This window comes from Nymphalis io, chromosome 13 (assembly GCF_905147045.1).
Source record: "Nymphalis io chromosome 13, ilAglIoxx1.1, whole genome shotgun sequence".
In the NCBI taxonomy this organism is placed as follows: Eukaryota; Metazoa; Arthropoda; class Insecta; order Lepidoptera; family Nymphalidae; genus Nymphalis; species Nymphalis io.
Window position 1 is genome coordinate 2,453,103 of NC_065900.1, and position 18,854 is coordinate 2,471,956.

General features: G+C 33.6%; 2 protein-coding genes across 2 annotated transcripts; both read left to right on the forward strand.

Annotated features, from left to right (window-relative positions):
- Positions 1-344: 344 nt before the first annotated feature.
- LOC126772769 (valacyclovir hydrolase-like) lies at positions 345-2,990 on the forward strand. Its single transcript, XM_050493313.1, has 5 exons — positions 345-523; positions 950-1,207; positions 1,620-1,773; positions 2,096-2,351; positions 2,739-2,990. Exons 1-5 carry the CDS (start codon positions 443-445, stop codon positions 2,830-2,832), a joined length of 843 nt encoding a protein of 280 aa, XP_050349270.1. The 5' UTR covers positions 345-442; the 3' UTR covers positions 2,833-2,990.
- Positions 2,991-14,080: 11,090 nt separating this feature from the next.
- On the forward strand, positions 14,081-17,129 carry LOC126772918 (valacyclovir hydrolase-like). The gene is made up of 5 exons (XM_050493520.1): positions 14,081-14,193; positions 14,637-14,894; positions 15,321-15,474; positions 15,766-16,006; positions 16,812-17,129. The coding sequence occupies exons 1-5, from the start codon at positions 14,092-14,094 to the stop codon at positions 16,909-16,911; spliced, it is 855 nt and encodes a 284-aa protein (XP_050349477.1). The 5' UTR covers positions 14,081-14,091; the 3' UTR covers positions 16,912-17,129.
- The last annotated feature ends 1,725 nt before the right edge of the window (positions 17,130-18,854 follow it).

Sequence of the window (18,854 nt, forward strand, 5' to 3'; positions counted from 1 at the left end):
ATTGAGTCCAAAGAAGCGATATTATTGTCCCTAAGATTTTTTGGTCTAAAAATAATTTTTAAAATCTTAATAAAAATAAAATAACAGCTATAATAAATTATTTGTCGTGTAGTCTTAATACTTTAAAAATACTTGAGATATCACGATATTTACTTCTTTAAATCAAAGTGATAAATACATAAATAAATTAACAAAAATACGTTATTGATTTACCAACATATATTCAAAAGTTATTATTTTTTATAATTAATTTTATTTAAAATAATCTGAATTGGTTTATGTATATATGGTTATCAGCAAGTCAGACAGTGACAGAATGTAAACTGTTTACATAATTATGTCTCACGATTAGATATATAAATTACTGTACACAGAGTATTTACATTTTCGATATGATGTTAATAAGTATGACGTTGGTGCAATAGCTATCCAATTATTAAAAATGTTAATATTAAAAAAACTAGTATTTTCAACACGCTTGCGTGCTTCTCGTGTATTTTTCTCTTCAAAAACTTCACGAAAGGTAATTAATAACAAAAGACCAAATTATAAATTCCATGGCCGGATTGATATCTTTAGGGGCCCCGAGGCAATTAATAAGTGAAGTCCTCGTATAAGGTTTTACTTAAGTAAACAAAAAAATGGTTTATGTATCAGGTGATTTATTTTTTTATCTAGAAAAATTTAAACTTACCTATTGTGGAGGCCCCAGTGTTGACGGACTTTGTTGCTCTCCCCTAAATCTGGCCATTAACTAGGGTATCAATAATAAAATATTATTTTTATATATACTGATGTATACTCAAATAAATTTTAATTTGCCTGATTGTCCACTAAATTACTTACATTACACTACTACAAAAGGTTCTTGTTTATATTATGATTTATCTTTTAATATTGATGCCTAGGTTTATAATAGATTATGTTCCAACTTCAAAAGTATTTCTAGGAGAATAAAATAAAGATTGGACAATATGAAATCAACTATTTAAGAGTTGGTGATGGACCACATAAGGTATTATGTGCACCGGGTGCACTAGGCACTATATGGACGGATTTCAAACCACAGATTGAAGGATTTATGCAGGATAAATTCAGCTTAGTCGTGTGGGACCCACCAGGCTATGGGAAAAGCTATCCACCTAAAAAGGAATTTACACAAAATTTTTATGAAAAAGATGCTGATACTGCTTTTCAATTAATGAAGGTATATAAAAGTTTACACCTTATTGTAAAATAATATGATGTCTATTTGCCTTGATGAATATATAACATAATTAATATGTTTATTAAAAATATGATAGTCAATAATTTTTAAGTAATAAAATAGTTATAAAAACCTATGAATTGCTCAGTTTGTGTATTTAATATTTCTAGAAAATAAAAAAAGTTCTAAAATTGTTTGTTAGACAAATTTAACAAAATTGCCATTTACATCTGTTGTTTTGTTTTATTAATATTTTTATTATATTATGTACTTATTTAATTGCACTTTTAGTGTCAGTACAAACACAAGCTATGAGTTATTATTAGATTTTTGTATATGTAGTAATATTATCCAACACAACTCTCACCTGTAGTAATATCAGAAATCCTAATGTATGTCATCATATTTTAAGGAGTTGCAAATACCAAGGTTTTCCCTTCTCGGCTTCAGTGATGGAGGAATAACGAGTCTTATTCTTGCTGCGAAATATCCAGACGCTGTTAACAAATTGGTTGTATGGGGAGCCAACTCCTTCATATTGCCAAAAGAACTGGAATCTTATAAAGGTATAGTTGTTTATTATTATAAAATAATTACCATAGCTTTAATTTTCAATAAATGACTAATGACTTTTGCTTTTTTTTTATAAATGATAAAAATGACTCTACATAGCATCAATATGACTAATTACATTTATAAATGACTGATATAAAATAGTTTATTTCAACATTGACAAAATTGATTAAAAAACCCTGAAATTATGTAAATATAAGTATGTATAAGTATATATATATATATATATATATATATATATATATATATATAAGTATTTATATCATTATATTGGACACCAATTGATTGTAGAATATTTTAATATTCTATTTTCAGCAATAAGAGATACAAATAAATGGTCTAAAAAATTATTAGAACCACTAATTGAGGTGTATGGTAAAGAGAATTTTCCTCGTTACTGGTCGAGCTGGGTTGATGCTATGGAAAGAATATACCATGCGAACAAAGGAAACATTTGTTCTGATGTTTTAAAAAACATTAAATGTCCAACCTTCATTCTATATGGAGAAAAGGATCCACTTGTGGATTGTGTGCATGTTTCACATTTACACACACATATAAATGGATCAAGGTAATTATGTACCTTTAATGATCTTAGCTAATAATAATTATAATGTATTATCGATTTTGTAATGTAATTTTCTAGATTTTAATGTAAAAAACTTTTTAAAATTAAACTTGGCACATATATTTATAAACTAATTACAAAAAAATTGTGCTACAATGATAAAACTTATATTAAACTTCACTGACTTTTAAATTCATACTGATCTACAGTATAGAAAGATCATTCTTTGAAATACATTATAATCAAAAATCTTAGATTGCTTGAAATAATTTAAAAAAATATTTATTGTTGAACTTTTATACTACAGTTATATATAGACACTAAAATTTATATATATTATACAAAAGTGATTATATAGTATTGTACATTTCAATTGTAATTTTTTTTCAGAATTCATTTATACCCAGAAGGAAAGCATCATATTCACCTGCGTTACGCTGAAGACTTTAATAAGAGAGTGCAAGAGTTTCTCTTATTAATCTAATTTCATTGCTGATTTTTATTATTTGAGTATAATATATAAATAAATCAATTTAAAAAATATCCTTTATATGAATGTATAGCCGACTTTTGATTTACTTTGTTATATATTTAAGTGTTAATTTTTTTATATTAATTATTAAATATACTTTCGAAAAAATTATATATTTTTTTCCTTTGATTTAGTAGTACATAGACTGTTCGCAAATAATGACTAAAAATATATTTTTTATGTAAAAGCAAACGGGCAGGATGCTCACCTGATGGAAAATGACCACCGTCCATGGACTCCTACAAACCGGAGGTCTTACAGGTGCGTTGCCGGCTTTTAAGGAACGACTAGGCTCTTGAAGGTTTCTATGTTTTATCGGTTCGGAAAAGTCGCCGGCGAAAGCTTATTCCACAGAGTGGTTGTGCGAGGCAGGTGCGAGCTTTAAAAATCGCGCCTTAAAATGCCTTAAAGTGGCTAGATATGCAGCCGCAGATCCAGAGGTCCTGGGTACAAACCCCAATTCGGGTAGTAAATAAAAAAAAGTGAATATCCCACAGCTGGGCTAACGCCTTCTTTTCCTTTAAGGAGAAGATTGCAGCTTATTCCATCTCGCTGCTCCAATACGGGTTGATGGATACATTTGTGGCGGAATTTCAAATTCAGGTTTCCTTATGATGTTTTCCTACACCGCCGAGCACGAAATGAATTATAAACACAAATTAAATATAAAAATTCAACGGTGCTTGTCAGGTTTTGAACCCGTGAGTATCGGTTAAGATTTACGCGTTCTAAACGATGGGCGACCTAGGCTAGGTGTTGTTAGCTTGATAAAATAATCATACTGTAATTTCAAATAACTTTTGAGCATTTTGTAAAGAATAGCCGTGCCCATTAAAATAAGTCTGCATTATGAAAAGAATTTAATAAGTTATAATTTATATTATTGTCATATTTACTACAAAACGTGATTTTTGCTTGTTTATTTAAATATTTCGTACTTTTATTATTTAGTAGCTCTATTTTGACTACCGGTTCCGAAAAATATTATATTATGATTAGTCAGTTGAGTACTAGCAAGAGGCTAGCATTGTTTGGTTTTTTTTAAAAAGAGGAACGGTAATTTTTGAGTTGTAAAACAAATTGTATTACCACTGTGGATAATATTGAGTTATATTAAAATAATAAAACTGTTAAGACGGAGAAGAATGTTTGAATTTTAATACCTTCGAAATTAAGAAAGTTTACAATTCAGAAGTGGGATTACATCGGGATATACTGGTGAGATTCTGTTACTCTGGTGTGATCATACGCCTGCATCAAGGTATGTAACCATTAAATTTAATTATTAATCTATTAAAAGTACAAACTTTTAGTTAGTTATTTTTGTTCAAAACAATGGTATAAAAAAAAATTTTTTTTTTTGGTTTACTCTGTGATGAAGTGAGATTATTGATAATAGTAATTGATGACTTGAATACTTCTTGTAAGGTATATCATAATTAGACTACTTTAACTGTGTAATTCTAAATAAACAGTATCTTCTTGTTATAATTATTTAACTGGTAACGAAATTAGTTTGTCTATAATAGTATAGGTTAGAAGGATACTAGAATTTATGATTGTTTTACAAACAAATATAAAATAATACAGTTTGCTCTGTCAATAAAAATTATAATTAATAAAATACTAAATTATAATTAAAATATGCATATATGACGAAATTGAAAACTTAACTATGCGATTTTGCTAAGTTATCAATTTATGTACTTTAATCAGTTGTCACTAAAAATTGTGTTTCGTACAATTATCTTAATTTTACAAAATAGATACTTGTTGTTATAATTATTTCAGAATCAGTGGGTGCAGTACAATCGAGTGAAAATGCCTCGTGGTCGGTCCAATAGTAGACGGAGGTCAACTGGGAGGCATCACAGCATTGTGCTGGGAGGTATTCCGAAACACAGCCGATCCCGGACGCGTGCTCGAGGCTCGAGGCAACGTTATCGTTCACCAGCAGAGCTCCACGCTGATCGTCGTGACATCGAGCGTCGCAGATCAAGAAGATCACCTCCAAGGGAGCACCAGGCAAGAAGTCGAAGACCTGCAGTTGTAACATCTCCACTACAGCGTACACCACCCTTGGACACGCAGTTACGTGGACCGATAGATAAACTAATAGATCATCGTGGTAGTAGTAGGCAAAAGCGTCGCAGATTAAAGACTCCTTGTAGAGAAAGAGTTAATACATCATGTAGTTCAGTCCGTTATGTTAATAGTGAATTACTCAAATGTATCAAAGAGTCCTTATAATCTATTTCTGCTATACAACCACAAAATAAAGATGGTTTTACGAATAACAATGTAGTTCCAGAATTTGATCCTAAATCAAAAAATCAAACAATTGATACATGGCTGCATAAAGTAAAAGAATGCTCTGAGATTTATGGTTGGGATAGCAAACAGACTGCTCATTACGCTCTACTAAAGCTAATTGGTACTGCAAACAAATGGTACGAAGGGCAGCCATCAGTTTTGATTACATGGGACGAATGGGTCGCAAAATAGAAATCTGCCTTCCCGTCATACGAAAATTATGGCCATTTACTTACAGAAATGTTAGCAAAAAGAGCAAAATTTGAAAATGATTTAGAAGAGTACTACTATGAAAAGTTAATAGCCTTGAATTGATGTGGGATAGTGGGAAGGAACGCTGTTGATTGCATTGTTTATGGAATAGACGATAGGTCGGTGCGATACGGGGCAGAGGCAGTAGGCTTCGAGAATACTGATAAACTATTGGGTTATTTGAGGGGTGTTAAGCATGAGCGATTAGACAACTTCAATAAAAAACCGGTACGTTCTGTAACTGGAAATCCACATAAACCAATTAAGAATGATTTAGGACGGCCATTAAAATGTTTTAACTGTCATGAAACAGGTCATGTAGTATCGGGATGTCAAAAGCCTATTATTAAATGTCAAAAGTGTAAACGCATTGTTCATGATGATCCTGAATGTAATAGGAGCGTTTGGGTAAATAAAGCCGAAGGTAGAACATTATGACTAGAGACCAGTACTGACATGCGAGAAGACGACAAATTTATCAAGAGTATAACAGTTAATGATGTACAGTTAACGGAGTACGTAGATTTTGGTAGTCAGTGTACTTTGATAAAAGAATCCGTCATGAAAGGAATAGTACCACGCGAAAAGTGGCAAGTAAATAATCTACCATCTCTCAAGGGTTTTGGTAAAACATACGTGAATGACTTAGGTAAAATTAAAATTTCGTTAAGTATTGACAATGCAAAAATTACAGTAGAGGCAGTTGTGGTACCTGATAATTATCTAAATCATGACCTACTTATTGGACAGACTGCCACGGAGCAACCACACTTATGGGAATTTAAAACTAGTAAAGAATTATTGATTACCGATAGGCGAGTGAGATACGATACGCGACTGGTTTTAAGATCTCTATAGACTGTTATGACTGAAGGTTGTATTTCTGTAAAGGTGTTCATCAATACAAATTTTAGTGGAATGGTTTTTGTTGAAAATGGTCGTCGCTTAAAATATGATATAATGATTGGTACTTACAATATCAAAAACGGTAGTGGTCATTTAACTATTCTGAACTATGAAAATAAATTAATTCATTTTAAAGAGGGTCAAATCCTAGCTCGTGCCTGTATTAACAAATAAAAACTTTAAAAGCATTAATAGAATACAATATGTACAAGATCACCACGCCAAAACTCCACTTACATTGGATGACCTTAACATTGATGAAAATCTCGATAAAAGACAGAAACTTAAATTATTACAAACATTAAACCAGTACCGCAATTGTTTTGCTAAGGACTTGTCGGAACTAGGACAGACAACGATTGCAGAAATGAATATTCACTTAAAGGATTCAGAACCAGTTGTTTATCGACCATATAGATTGAGCCACTCAGAACGCGAAGAAGTTAGAATCATGGTCGAAGAACTCTTGAAATATGACATTGTACGGGAATCTCAATCGCCATATGCAAGTCCCGTTTTGTTAGTGAGAAAGAAAACTGGGGATAAACGCCTTTGTGTTGATTATCGCGCCCTAAATAAGAAAACGATTAAGCAACATTACACGTTGCCTCATATCGAGGACCAAATTGACAGATTAGCGGAAAATAAATATTTTTGTGCTTTAGATTTGGCGTAAGGATATTACCAAATTCCACTGGCTGAAGAAAGTAAGAGTAAAAGTTCGTTTGTAACACCTGATGGGCAATTTGAGTTTAATAGAATGCCCTTCGGATTAGCTAATGCACCAGCCGTTTTCCAGAGAACTGTTAATTTGGTTCTGGGCAATTTACGATATAGTATCGCATTAGCGTATATGGACGACATTTTGGTACCTTTTGGTAGAGATTAGAAATCGTACTTGAAAGACTTAGAGAGTCGGGATTGACCCTAAAACCCCAAAAATGTTACTTCTTCCGAAATAATGTTGACTACCTAGGTTTTGAAATTTCCAGCGAAGGCGTACCAGGAATTAATAAAATTGAATCCGTGAAAATTTTCCCAAGCCCAAAGACGTACATAATATCAGACAGTTTATCGGCTTAGCCAGTTTTTTCCGACTTTTTATTAGGGGTTTTGGTGAAATAGCTCGTCTCCTTACCAAGTTATTGAAGAAGAACTCTCATTGGGAATGGACTCAAGCTCAAGAAGAAACGTTTGATAAATTAAAAAACGTCCTTATTTCAAGGCCAGTTAATACCTTCGAAATTAAGAAAGTTTACAGTATAGATTTATCTTCTATCTATTCTAAGATTTAAGATAAATCAAAAATATTAATTGAAAAATTATAATAAAATGATAAAAATTTACTATTTTCACAACAACAACTGCTATTGTCAAATTAAACTGCTATTGACTCCTAGCTCCAATTTTGTGCAAAAAATATTTTGTAACCGTCATTACAATCGATTTAAAGTTTGGCCCAATTGTGCAACATGTTTAAGCGGATATGATACAACAAAGAATAATTTTTAAATGTTAAATTACTAGATAACGCAAACTTATTCATACATATATTTTATGCTGTTTTTATCTGTCTAGTTTTTAAATTGTTTATTTTTAATCGATAAACTCTAAAACTACTGAGCAAATTTAATAATTAGTACTATACACGAAATAAGAAAAAAAAAACAAAACATAAATATAAATTATTCTACCTAATTAATTTTTGTGAGATTATTTAACGAGTACAATAAGAAAAAACGGATATAAAAACATACTTGTTTTATACGAGTTCCATTTACTTCTGTGTCATTGTAAAAACTAGTACTTCTCTAACTAACCAAAAAGTGAATCAGTCAACTGCATTTTCAGGTAAAAAATGTTATACTCATTAGTAGGCATGCCGCGATGTGATGATAAAAATATCAATCTATGAACGTTTGTATAGAATTTTGTAATTTTTCATGTTAGAAATACGGCAATTGGTATTTAGGCTTATATTAATAAGGGACGATTGTTTAAAATTTGAGCCGGTTGGCGTGGTTGGTAAATACTAGCCTTTCACGCCGAAGGTTGTGGGTTCGATTCCCACCTGGGACTGACATTCTGGGTGTAATTATATATATAAGTATATATTTACAAAAGAAGAGTAGTATATCAGTGGTCTGGTTTTTATAGCACAAGCTCTGCTTAATTTGGGAACAGATGGCCGTGTGTGAATAATATCCCAGGATATTATTATTATATTTATATTTTACATTTTCTCTCGTATGAGGTAACAAAAACCTAAACACACGGGCCGTAGCCAAGCGCGAGTAGGGTCTAGGTGATTGTATAGGAAAATGAGATAGATGAAGTCGTAAGGAACTTGCGAGTGAGGCGGCATGTGTTCAGGATGATTGCCTTTTGGAGTAAATTATAAGTATTTTGAGGAACCTGTAACATATCAAGGCCACGTTGTAGGCTTTTAGGTACGACTCCAGTTGCTGATATGACAATGGGAACAATATGGATGGTATTTGCTCGCCACTGACGTTTCAATTCGATTGCTAGATCTTGGTATTTACTGAGCTTTTCCGAAATTGTCGACTGTATGTTATGGGTGTTAGGAATAGCTACATCAATAACATAAACAGTTTTGTTAATTTTGTCATGAAATGTGATATCGGGTCTATTGAAATGTATTGTTTTATGTGTGATTATAGTTCTGTCCCAGTATATCCTGTAACTATTATTTTCTAGTATAGTGTTGGGTTTGTATTTATAATATGGAGTCTTCTTTTCTATAAAACCATGTTTATGTGCGAGATGTTGATGTATGATGGCGCTCACTTGGTCGTGTCGATGTTTATAGTCAGTTTGTGTTTGCAAGGGCTCTACAGGCGGAAGTTATATGTTGTATGGTTTCAGGATTAGAATGACAGTGGCGGCATGTATCTAATTGGATATTAAGTGTGCGTATTATGTGTTTCTGGTAGTTCTGGGTGTCGATGACCTGGTCCTGAATTGCCAACATAAAGGCTTCAGTTTCAGGAAAGAGTTCACCACGCCTCAGCCAAGCGTTTGACGCTGCTTTGTCAACATATGATTGCTGTAAGTCATGGCGATGTCTTCCATGAAGGGATTTCTATTGCCATGAGGTAGTTTTTTCATTAATGTCGGTAATACGTTCATTTCTTTGTAGGTTTTGATCTTTAAGGTTTAGAGGGGTAAAGTGTTTGTCTGCGAGTGTTATTGTTTTATGCAGTGGAGAGTGTTCCGAGCGTTGATGAAAATAGTGTCTAAGAGATGTGATTTGTTTGTTGTGTAGATTGACTACATCTATTAAGCCTCGTCCACCTTCTCTGGGAAGGGTCATTCTCTGTACGCAAGATCTAGGATGATGTTTTCGGTGGGCAGTCAGAGAAGTGTTAATGATACGTTGAAGGTTGAGGAGTTCACATTGAGACCATTTAATTATGCCGAAAGAATAAGTAAGTACCGGAATCGCGTAACTATTTATTGCTTTAAACAAATTGCTGGAGTTAGTTGAGACCGGAATAGAATATTTAAACGATGTCTGAATTTAGTTTTAAGTCTATCTTTTGCTCCTTTTTGATATATCTGCCTAGCTTGTTCAAAACCTAAGTTTTTGTAGGTAGTGTACGGTTCTAGAGGTTCAATAATCTCTCCTAATTCTAAGATGTAGCTATTTGGGATGATTTTTCCATTTTTGACCGAAAATGTCTTACACTTGTGTATCCCAAACTCCATGTGAATGTCGCTTGAGAAAGTTTGGATGATATCTGCAAGATGATGTAATGATGCTATTGTGCTACTGTATAATTTAATGTCATCCATGTACATGAGGTGTGTAAGAGTAGTTTCTGTATTTGGTGCGGTGATAGAGTAACCGTGATTTGATTTGTTCAGCATATGGGAGAGAGGGTTTAGCGCAAGACAAAACCACAGCGGGCGTCTCCCTGAAAGATACCTCGGCGTATTGGGATTTCAGCCGTTTCGGTTTTAACCTGTCCTGCGATTTTAAGCTTAGTTTTCCAGTTTTGCATAGAACTTTCAAGAAAAGAAATAAGCCGTGGGTGAACTTTATAGTATTGCAGTACGTAATGAAGCCAACTATGTGGTACGTAGTCAAAAGCTTTTCTATAATCTATATACATGGTATTAATAAATTTTTTCCTAGACGTAGCGTGTTTCATGGCTATTGTGTCTATTACAAGCTGTTCTTTGCAACCTTGTCTACTTTTTCGGCATCCTTTTTGTTCTTCAGCAAGAATATTGTTAGTTGCAATGTGTTCGTGTAGTATTTCAGCAATACATCCTGTAAGTATTTTATAAATGGTTTGTAGGCAGGTAATTGGACGATATTTAGCTGGATTTTGATGGTCGGTGTCTTTCGGTATCATGTACGTGAGGCCCTGTGTGACGAAGTGTGGCATTATGTTAGGTGTTTGTATAAAGTCGTTGATTAGGTTGTGGTATATTGTATGGACTGATGTAAATTTTTTGTACCAATAATTGTGTATACAGTCACTTCCAGGTGCTTTCCAGTTGTGGGTCTTATTTAGTACCCGCACGAATATGTCAAAAGGTATATGGTTGAAGTTCATAGGCTTGATTGAATAAATTTCTTCCGGGTCTAGCCACGTAGCGTCTTTATTGTGATTTACTGGATCAGCCCATACGCTAGACCAGAAACTATGTATTGTGTTGGTAGGTGGTGATGGTAAATATTGTTTATTTATGCGTGTGTTTTGTTGTGAGGCAGATGACAAGGTTCTATAAAAATGTTTCTCATTATTCGAAAAGTGTGTGTTTTGTGACTTTCTAAGAGTGCAATTTAAATATCTTTTCAACCTACTAGATGCGGCATTTAGTTTTTGTTTGAGGGTGTCAAGGAAATGTTCATTGTTTGTGTTAGGTTCTTCATGCTGTGAGTGTATCCGGTGTTTATTTTTTATCTTTTCCATTAATAAGATATGCCTATTGCTCCTATTGCCATTGTTATATTCTGTGAGTCTTCCAATGTCTCTTCTAAGATCTTGTATCTTTTTCTGTAAACTTTTTTGCCATGCAGGTTCTTTTTTATGTTGGTTGTTAAGTTGAGGGATGGTATCCTTAATCTTAGTTCCATTGCAAACAGCTGCTGTGTATGCTGAACAATAGATTATGGCATGAGTGGTCTGAAAATCTTGTTCTGCTGAAATTTGTTGCGGCATTATTTCGGTATTAATGATATTAACAATTTGAGCTAATTTTGTTGAGGTGTTTCTTGAGTATGTAGGGACGGGCAACCGGGTTGGTGTTTTGAAATTTTTGTACTGTAATGTTGTATTGTTCCTTAATTTTTTCCACGTCAGGATGGTAAGTAGTTTGGTTCAGTTCATTATTTCCAGCGATGTCTAATAGAGCATGTGTTTGTGTTGATGGGGAGTATAGATGTGTATGATTGTTATTTTCTTCGTCGTTGTTAGGTGCCTGTTCGGGTGTTGTATTTTGTGATAACATTGCGTGTTGTGAAGTATGTTCCAAACGGTTACGGTGCAAACAAAGATCGTTCGATATTTCTTTACGGATTTCTTTAAGTTTTTCATCACTAATCATTTTATTATTAAGGATGACTCGTAGCTGGTCCGATATTCTCTGCTCACTTACTTCTGACAATTCTGGGTGTTCTGCAATTACTGCTTGATAAAGGGGCTGACGGTAAGCTGATCTGTTTTCTTCTAGCTCTATAATTTTATAGTAGTTTCTAACAATGGTTTCGTTGCACTCAGTGGTCCATCTTCTTCTCTGCCGTACCCCTTGATGACAGTGTTTGTGTGTCTTTATGTTTGAAAAAGTTTGTATGTTTTGTACTGTGTCCTGGTTGTTGGTTTGTTGTAGACAAACAGAAACTTCTTTTTTTATTTGGTCTAATGTTTCTTGGGAGAGTAATTTATTTCTTACAATAGCTCGGCATTGGTCACCTAATCTCTGTCTAGATGCCTGCATCTGTGGGAATTTCCTTGAAAATTCGTGGTGTAAATGATCAAGGTATATTTTGCTTGTAGATAATTTTGTGGCAATGAGGTACGTGCGCCAGATGAACTCATTCATCTCTTTCGACCATCTTTTGCGCGCACGGCTTGTCTCTGTGGCGGGTGCAGGTTCAATAGCAAGTGCCTTCTGCACAACATCCACAGATGTAGGTGAAGTGGTGTTTGATGAAATATATCATGAAAGTGGAGATGAAATGGGTGATTCATATGAATTGAATGGTGACGATGTCGATGGAATTATTTCACTAAGCAAATCGGAGTCCTTTTTATCTTCTGCTAGGGTCACTTCGTAGGAGCGAGTCGTAGGGGTAGATAAAATTAGTAAATTTGTATCATCGCCCAAGAGGTCAGCTGTAACTTCTACGTTGTGAGTCCGCCTGTTCAACTCACAACGACTGGCTGTAACACTTTTACTTGTGAGTACCCGCCTGCTCAGCTCCTCACCACCGATGGTTTGCATGCTGTAGCATCCAGCATCGGCTCCAGATGTGCCCCGGCGCACCCCGGGAAGCGGCCGTAAGTTGTAGATTCTTTTATTCATCTCCATTTGGGTTTGGGACCGTTAGTTGAGAAAGACGTAGCCAAGGTTTAAGTGGCTATTAAATTTTGTGTATCTCCTGTTCTACTTATTTAACAGGGTAAAGTCAAGTCCAAAAGACCTTTCATGTCTTCTCATAAGCCCCCCCACCACGGCAAGGTGGTCCCCTGGGTGGGTTATTATTATTATTATTAAAATGAATGTTTTGTGTAAGTTCGTCAGTTTTTATGTTACAAGTACCGAGATATAAGCATCGGTATTAAGGCTTGCGTTTATGAGTAAAAGCCAATATTTAGCACAGCCTTTTAAAAATATCATTACCTTAGATGCTTAAATAAGGATAATCGTGTGTATAAATATTCCGGTTTGTCATTTACCATATTAAAAACATGGAACTTAATATTTAAGATATATGTTATATATATATTTTTATTCCAAAAGGTGAGTCATTTAAAAAAAAAAGAAGGTGTACGATATAGTTCAAGTTGCTTCGTTATAGTTAATTATCCATATAATTGCATATGGCGTGTAGCACCGTCCAGGGGGTGATAAAGACAAAGGCCCAGATAAGGTATCAGAAAGCATTTTGTCCTACTGGATCTGAAGCACCTCAACGCTGCTGCTGCTTTGGACCGCCTCTTACCCACCGAGGGAGGGCCAGAATTACCATACCGGTGCCTATACGCACACTTTCTGTCCTACCGTACACGTTGCCGGGGCTAAGTGGGTGGCAAACCGTCGGGGCGTCTCGGTAGCATGCTTAAGCGATCCCATGGCGCCCCACGAATAGACGAAGTGGGTACACCGATGGTTTTTATAAATGTATTCCAGCGCTCATTTTGGGGAAACACGTAAATGTGTTACTCCAGCGAAATATATAATCATGAGGTATTGCGTGAAATCTTATAGTTGATTCATTGCAGATAATTTTGTTGTTAGTAACATGGCACGTTTTTTACACAACAACAGGAATAATTTTATTTAGTGATATAAAGCGCAAACTCAAACATTGTAACAGATTAAATTTTTACGTAGGTATTTTTGTTTCTTGGTATAATAGAAGAAATGAATAGTTGACCTTTGCATTTATAAGGAATGAAAAGTTGTCGTTCAATTTGTGTTTTATCATTCATATAATTAAATTTATATTTTTTGTTTCTGTCAACAGGAACGTGCATAATAATGTTATTCAAGAAGTTTTTATGTACCTCATCATGTAAAATGACTAGACTTTCGTCTTCAATCGTTCATCCTTCAAGTCCTTCGATATCGCCAAAGTTAAAGGTAAAATTACCTGTTTACTATCACTTTAAACTGTTGTCAATCCAAATCGTTACTATTAGTGTAGTATGTAAATGCATATCAAGTTGGAATTAACATTTGTATAGAGGAACACAATTTTATACACTTTCCGCGAAGTGCGCTGATACATTAATTGAAACTTATAATCGAACTTTCAATGAAAGAAGGGTTAATGGTATGTGAGCTATTTCAACCTAAACTCGGTAGAATAATCGAATTTGTGAAGAGAATGATAATGAAAAATTTGCGTAGTCGAATATTATAATATATTTCGTTATAGTGGCGCTAATTATGGGAGTTTTATGTCCAACAATGAGGCTTTAAAGACTGGATGGAAGTAATTCTTATTATTATTGTATTTAAAAAAATACTTGGCCTTTTATGTTTATAATTGATCTATAAAATATATTATTCGGTTATTTAAGGAGAAGAAAATAAAAATAAAAAACTTCGAAATTAATTACTTGAAAGTTGGTCACGGACCTCACCAAGTGTTTTGTGTGCCGGGTATGATGGGTACGATATGGAGCAACTTTAAAAAACAAATAGAAGGATTTGACCTCAACAAGTTCAGCTTACTGATCTGGGATGCTCCAGGCTATGGAAAAAGCATCGCCCTAGATAACAATGAAACTTTAGACGAATGTTCTAGAGACGCAAATATTGCTTATGAATTTATGAAGGTATAAGTATATATTTTATTTATATATATTTTTATACATTATATATTTTTGTAGGTGCACATGGCACTCCTTAGACAAGTGTCTAAGGAGTGCCATAGATAAGTATCTAATCATGCACTCGTGTCATTTATTATCGTTATTAAATGTAATTTTAGATGTGGATATATGTACGTCGTTGACTTTGCTCGTTCCGTTACCGATAATATAAATATTATTCTAAGAAATAATATTTTTTAAGTCTCTCCTGTAACAATTACTGAGGAATCAATGTAATCAAATTCAAGACCATTTCACTTATAACCACGCCTTACATTATAATTTACCCGAAACACAATAAAACGGAATGCCTAGTAAGACATTGCTGAACCACAGCCGTACGGACTTTTATTGTCACCTACGAATTTTTATCGTCATCGTTTATTTTAGGCATTACAAATTCCAAAATATTCTGTTTTGGGATGGAGTTATGGAGGTTGCACTAGTCTTCTGCTAGCCAGCCGTCACCCACAAATGGTCGAAAAAGTTGTTGTATGGGCATGTAGCACCTTTATAAAGCCTCATGAGTTAAAATATTATTACAGTATGTATAAGTTGATATTTATTTATACGTATACCCATATTAGTATACAACATTATGCCGGGTGAATGATATTCCGGGTAATCTTCCACATGCTGTTTTATTACTATTATTAGTTTTTGTTTATTATTATTTACGTATTAATTGTCACTGAGTTAACTGTATCCTTACTCAAACGTATCTTTGAGGCGGACTGTCAATCTTATGAAAGATATCGAGATTAGGTCATAGACAATTTTTAATACTTTTTATAGTTTTGATATATTTCTAACAATGCCTTTATTATTTTTCCAGCTTTGCGAGATTTAAATACTTGGTCACCACGAACGAAAGAAGCGATGATTAAATTGTACGGTGAAGATAATTTTAGAAAAAAAATTGAACATATAATTGCGGTAAGGGAAGCGATTTCTAAAGGATATTGTAGCTCAGTGAAGAAAATAAAATGTCCTACATTAATACTTCATGGTGGGAAAGACCCGATAGTGGATAGTTCGCATCTGAATTACATGCAAAATCTTATTAAGAATTCTAGGTAAGAATTTTTTGTTGTTTGTGTGTAACGACTGTAACTGCCTCACTCAAAGACATTTAAAGTTTACAGGCGCTCTTTTTATACCTATAGATTTTAATAGTTAAATGTATACTAAGGAGCAAAATCAGTATTGTAATTAAATTCATGCTGCTTATGTTATTTTTTATGTGTGTGTTTAATTAGATACGCATTTATAACATTTCAAGCCAGTTGATGTTATATATCCTAGAGAATCGATAAGAAATCGATACAGAAAAGATCGGGACATTTGATGTATCCATTTCATAGACAATAAATAAAGTATGAACGCAAAACACATACATAATTTTACAGTACACACGCCTACACTATACACTTTTTAATGCCTCTCACATAATCAGGCAATACACAGACAATTTTCAAACTCCAGTCTGTGGCTTTATCTTTGTTGTATTTTCTTTCATTTTAAATTTATTTTTGAAATAAAAAGGCATTGCTGTCAGACCTCAGGCTGAGGAAGAGACATTAACAAGGCCCAAGGGATACACACGCGACAAGCACACACACTGACTATTATTAATTATTAATATAACTGTAAATAAACATTTTACACAGTCCATATTCAATTTATAACAGTTCTGGAATTAATGATAAAAATTATTAAGGCTTTAACATTCGGTCCTTAAAGCTGAGGAAAAGATAAAGTTAAAATTTATAGTTTTGACAAAAATGAAAATTAATTAACTAATTATTGTAATACTGTGAAGCAAACTGCCCAATGAACGCAAAAAAAAAATTGATTTAATAACAATGTTTTTTTTTGCAGAACTTATTTATATCCAGACGGCGAACATCACATTCACAGCCAATTTGCCGATGATTTCAATAAAAGAGTACAAGAATTCTTACTGGAGCCGAATACATAATAGCGTATATAGCTAGTTATATATCACCACTCGAGTTATTTATTGTTATAATTTTCTCATCATCGGTTCGGGTCATATTTTTAATGAAATGGTGGTGGTTTTTAATGAAGTGAAAAATCGAAAAATGTGCTCTATTCTGATTGGAAGTTTTTTGAAATCATAAATACATTAAAAATATATTAATTCATTGATATAAGTAAAATATACATATAATAAAAACGGAATTGTTATATTATTATTTTATAATGGTTATAATATTAAAAAGCAATAAATATTAGTCAATTTTCGAAATAGTAGATAATCAAGATTTCCGAGTCTGTTCCAAAAATTCCAAGCTTTGCAAGGATCAATTTTAAGTCCTTTTCTGTTGTTTATATAAAACAAATATATTTTAAAAATTGGTAGGAAAACAAAATGAATATGACGATATTGATTATGCATTAAATATAATACTGTATATAAGCATTATTTGTGTTTCTGATTTCTTTCTGAAAAGAAAAATACCTAAACGTGAACCTTGAAACATCTATTTTTCTAACAAAGAAGAAACAATACTCATCTTGATTCAATTAGGAAGATGTGATAGAAATTTTAAAAAATGTTATTTTTTGTACTAAAATAATCTTTACACAATTATAATAACTTGTGTGAAAAACTTATGATTATATCATGTAAACTTTAAATAAATCAATTTAGGCGCTCTCGTATAAGTCTTGCTCCGTCCGAGTTTTGACTATGACGTCACATCGCCGGTTCGTTATTGCGGGCGACTCTTTTGCGATACGCGCATTAATAATTTTGCATTTATTTTATCCTTCTTTGTGATTTGACGCCCCTCATATGTTCTTTTACTTATAATAATATTAGAACGATTATTAATATGTTATTTTATGCTAAAATAAGAGCAGTATTTTCATATAAACTAACTATTTGTTAGTTATACCGAAAGTCGATCTTATGATTGCGGATTCTTTCACAAGTAACTCGAAATATATTAGTGAGCTTATTATTACTGTTTATTTTAATATTTTGTTAATGCAGTTGATCATAACTGTGATCGGCAATAAGTCAGTATTCTTCATGTAGATACGAGTGCTTTCTGCTTTCGATAGAAGATAATATTGATATAGAATATAATATACATTTCTTACATTTTAATCTTACGAACACAGTAGGGCGCGATAGTTACGATATAGAGTCACGGCATATTACTGTAAATTTTCCTCTAATGAAAGTGCAAATAAAATTAACAATCTCGAATGTGAAGGATGCAAACATACTATGTCATTGGTAGCGCTCATAGCGATGTGAGGAGCCTACTTTTAATGAAATAATCTGTTACTGGAAGAAACCATTTTTATGTAAAAGGGGGGCAACAAGAGGCTTTCCTGATGGAAAGTGTTACCACCGTCCAAGGAGAGCAACACTGGAGTGCTTGCAGGTGCGTTGTCGGCCTTAAAGGAATGAGTAAGCTTAGGCTTTTCTTGAAGGTTTCTATGTCATAACGGTTCGGAAAAGTCGCCGGGTAATATGGTTCCGCAGAAATGTCAGGAAATGCTTTAAAAATAGCGCTGTAGTGGTAGATTTCCTGACATCGAGATGGTATGGATGGAATTTAGAACATAGACGCGATGTCCGGTGGTAAAATTCAGTGCATGGGATTAATCTAAACAGCTCCTTAGAGCATTTTCCGTAAAAGATGCGATAGAAGATGCAGAGTGATAACATCTCTCCCGCCTAGAGATGAGAGCAGTACTCCATGTGGGGCTGAGTTTTCACCTTGTAAAATTTTAGGCGAGGAGCTGACGTGAAGTACTGACTTACCTTGTTGAGCACACAAAGCTTTTAGAGGCTAATTTGGCTTCACCTTCCAATAGACCGTGGAAACTAACGTCCTGATACTGGATTTGGTAGCGAGACGGTATTCTCAAAATGAGGGGATG

Bases quoted from the DNA above. Each gene is read 5' to 3' on its own strand.
- LOC126772918 (XM_050493520.1), top strand. From the start codon at position 14,092: ATGTTATTCAAGAAGTTTTTATGTACCTCATCATGTAAAATGACTAGA. The intron at 14,194-14,636 runs GTAAAATTACCT...CGGTTATTTAAG, and splicing joins CGATATCGCCAAAGTTAAAG to GAGAAGAAAATAAAAATAAA. The intron at 16,007-16,811 runs GTAAGAATTTTT...TTTTTTTTGCAG, and splicing joins AATCTTATTAAGAATTCTAG to AACTTATTTATATCCAGACG.
- LOC126772769 (XM_050493313.1), top strand. From the start codon at position 443: ATGTTAATATTAAAAAAACTAGTATTTTCAACACGCTTGCGTGCTTCT. The intron at 1,208-1,619 runs GTATATAAAAGT...TCATATTTTAAG, and splicing joins CTGCTTTTCAATTAATGAAG to GAGTTGCAAATACCAAGGTT. The intron at 2,352-2,738 runs GTAATTATGTAC...ATTTTTTTTCAG, and splicing joins ACACATATAAATGGATCAAG to AATTCATTTATACCCAGAAG.